The sequence below is a fragment of the Sceloporus occidentalis genome, unplaced genomic scaffold (assembly GCF_023333645.1).
Source record: "Sceloporus occidentalis isolate IW3139 unplaced genomic scaffold, rSceOcc1.0.p SCAF_44, whole genome shotgun sequence".
NCBI lineage: Eukaryota > Metazoa > Chordata > Lepidosauria > Squamata > Phrynosomatidae > Sceloporus > Sceloporus occidentalis.
The window spans coordinates 7,861,098-7,864,816 of record NW_028317024.1 but is presented as its reverse complement, the minus strand read 5'-3'; the positions used below and the strand labels follow the sequence as shown (position 1 = coordinate 7,864,816).

Here is a 3,719-nt window from a genome sequence, read left to right as displayed (position 1 = left end):
CCTTCATTTTTCATTTTCTGAACTTAGTTCTTTCATGTTACTTCTCCCAGACCTTATCTATTCACACAAATTATGTAAAGATCTATATCATAGTGACAGGACAATTTAGGTTTTAATCAGATATTTTTTTGGCACTATCATTTTTAGTATGATTATTATTAGCACTAGCAATTTCCAGGTATAGAAAAATTTCAATGTTATATGAGGAGTTTTACAACTTTAGATAAAAGTACATCTTATATGTTGCCTAGGGGGGTGATGTAGTTAGAAACACAAAACGATTCACTTCCAAATGGCCATTTTTGCCCTAGCAGCTATACTCAACAAATAGGTATAAAACAGCATACCTGGGGTCATTGCGCATTTCATACTTGTTTATCATCAGCAGATTTTTTTTAAAGATGTATGAAAATTAGGTATTTTTATATAATATATTTCCCTGCTGAGCAATTAATGTCTTATACATTTCACTTACAAGATATGCAAGATATGGCAATGCAAGAGATCATATAATGCAGAAAGCTGCAGCTTGTGCATGCAAATGAAATGCTTAACATGTAAGTGTCTCTAAGTGTTCTTTGAAGCTGTTATGACATAGGTAATTACATTGTAAAGATAACATTGATATTCGGCTAATACAATTGTATCCCAGAACATTTTGCATGCAATTAGTCAGAGCTGTGTCAAGTAAAAATGGGAAGGTCATTAAACTGGCGTTTAATTGCTATGTTGTAGTTTACATTTGCCATTTAAGCCTAAAAGCCTGTACTTGGATTACTTTGCAGCAACAATTTGACTCTCAATTCCAGTTGTAGAGGGGAAAAATTAGAAGCTTGTTTCATATATGGACATTTCTAAACTATCCATTATGCTCAAACTGTATTATATGGATATTCAACACTATGCAATTCTCATTACTAAATAAAACAGAATTCCTTAAAGATCCCCATTAGTCTAACTGTCCTAAACTTGTATTTCTCTGATAGCTTCTTATTTACTAAACAACCATTTTGGAAGCTTTGGAAAACAACAGCTTCTAAATGTAAGCCTTGGCTTCTCTAGACTAGACTCTGACCAATTTGCCAACCCATATGCCCTCATGCTGCCCCATCTATGTTATGTCAATGCCTTCCTACAAGCCTTCTTAAGAGTATTAATGAGGGCGTTTAAAATATAAAATGTCAATATAGCATAATTACAGTGTTTCTCAAAGGTACAAGGGGAATCCCTGTTGACTGCATATTCATAGCTGGCTGGCTGCGTCCTTTGGGTCTCTGGTGAGTTTATTCTTTCTTTGGGTATGAAAGCAGCATTTCACCATCTCCTCTCCCTGTCCACTTCCCCTTGTACTTCTTGCTCCTTTTAGGTTGTTAGGGGCCAGCTCGAACCCTATGTAAAGCTAACACTGACCCATGCATGGGTTAGCCCTATCCTTCACTAAGCCCACTACAAGTGAGAGCACTGGGTAGCTTTCCGTTGGAAGTTCCCATGTATGATCATATTATGTAGCTTCCTAAAAATGCAAAAATGTTTTGTTTAGTTAAAGACAAATTTAGAAGTGTGAAAAAAAATAAAAAGACCTCCCTCCCACAAAAATATTAAAAAGGTAAAAAAAAGTCTCCAGGTTCCTCCTACCTCACCATTAAAAGCAAAGTATTTTTTTGTTTTTTTGTTTTTAAAACCCTCTACAATCCACCAAATCAAAACATTGCTGAGGAGGATGTTGCTGAATATAAACTAGAGTTGTTTTTGGCAGTGGTTCCTATCATGTGGAATATATCAAAATCAAAATAGAATGTGCTTGGGTCGGTATCCTAAATGAGGCAAAATGTCGGAGAAAGACATAGTGGAAATGCTGTAAACTCTTGTCCTCACAAGTGAAAGAAAGCCTTTGTCCTAAGCGGTTAGCACACTTCCAAAATTAGCAGGTAAAAAATCTCCAAAATTAATCATAATATAAAATGAATGCCAGTGTTGTCTTATTAACACCGACCCCATATCATTCAGCAGTGAATACACGGTATACACAAACTATTACACTATAAGTAACCATAATTTTTCTGCGTTATATCAATGTTTTAGTTGGCTTGTTACGTATAAATGTTACTATCTCTAATACTTTGTTAGAATGCCTGCTTTGTCAATTTAATACTACACATATATAAACCCAGTTTAATAAAACTCAAACGAGTCTTTGGTTTAATAAGATTGTTATTTTTTATTCCTGGCAGGATATTTCAGTACTTCAGTGAAAAATGAATTCTACCCACACATTTGAAGATAGTCAGTCTGAAGAAAGAACCCTTCCATGACCTTAGTGATGAACTCATCTCTCCAGTTACGTGTGCTAGAACTTAATTTAAACAGTTTGGAGGGTAACAACACAATACCAACCAGCAAGACCAAGCCCTCATCATGCGATCAAGTGGTAATAGCTGCAGAGGTATTTCTAACACTTGGCATAGTGAGCCTCCTTGAGAACATTCTCGTCATCTTTGCAGTTATTAAGAATAAGAATCTGCATTCCCCTATGTATTTCTTTGTATGTAGCCTAGCGGTTGCTGATATGTTAGTTAGTGTGTCCAATGCTTGGGAAACCATTACAATAAATTTAATAAAAAATAGGCTTTTAGTTATGGAAGATGCTTTTATTCGGCATATTGATAATGTTTTCGACTCAATGATCTGCATATCTGTGGTGGCTTCCATGTGCAGTTTACTTGCAATAGCAGTGGACAGATACATCACCATCTTTTATGCTCTACGTTACCATAACATTATGACTATGAAAAGAGCAGGAATCATTATTGCATGTATATGGACATTCTGCACTGGATGTGGGATTATCTTCATTCTTTATTATGAATCCACATATGTTATAATTTGTCTTATTTCAATGTTTTTCACAATGCTTTTTCTCATGGTATCTCTGTATATCCATATGTTCTTGCTGGCACGCACCCATGTTAAAAGGATAGCAGCTTTACCTGGATACAACTCAGTCCATCAGAGGACAAGTATGAAGGGAGCAATAACTCTGACCATACTGATAGGCATTTTTATTGTATGCTGGGCTCCATTCTTTCTCCATCTTATTCTTATGATTTCTTGTCCGCAGAACCTATATTGTGTGTGTTTTATGTCCCACTTTAATATGTATCTGATTCTCATTATGTGTAACTCTGTCATTGACCCTTTAATATATGCATTTCGCAGTCAGGAAATGCGAAAAACATTTAAGGAAATAATATGTTGCTGCAGTATGAGAATTATATGTGATTTTCCTACCAAATATTAAGAGCATATTTTATTAACAGAATGGCTAACAACACGGATAATAACCAAAATGTTAACAAGTACCATAGTACATACTACATAGTAATATTAGTCAATGAGACTATTAAATCTTCAAAGGTTTGATGAACAACCTGTTGTGAAGCATTTGTCTTTTGTGTGACAAAAACACTCTGTCTTTTGTGTGACAAAAACACTCTGCTCCAATTATAATGTACACAATACACCTAACTAGATGTATAATAAATGTATGTAATATGATAACTAAGATTTTCTGTTTTAAATTTCACAGTGTTGATTAAGTAAACAGAAATTATGTTGTCAATCAGGCATCTTAAGAATGTGAAATTATGCTCTGACATTTTTGCTGGGCTTTCCTACAAGAATATATATATATATATATATATATATATATATATTTAGGA

At 34.5% G+C, this 3,719-nt stretch overlaps 1 protein-coding gene across 1 annotated transcript; it reads left to right on the top strand.

Annotated features, from left to right (window-relative positions):
* Window positions 1–2,320: 2,320 nt before the first annotated feature.
* Window positions 2,321–3,298, top strand: LOC149289635 (melanocortin receptor 5-like). Its single transcript, XM_089490378.1, has one exon. The coding sequence runs from the start codon at window positions 2,321–2,323 to the stop codon at window positions 3,296–3,298; it is 978 nt and encodes a 325-aa protein (XP_089346504.1).
* Window positions 3,299–3,719: the final 421 nt, after the last annotated feature.

Bases quoted from the DNA above. Each gene is read 5' to 3' on its own strand.
- LOC149289635 (XM_089490378.1), top strand. From the start codon at position 2,321: ATGAACTCATCTCTCCAGTTACGTGTGCTAGAACTTAATTTAAACAGT.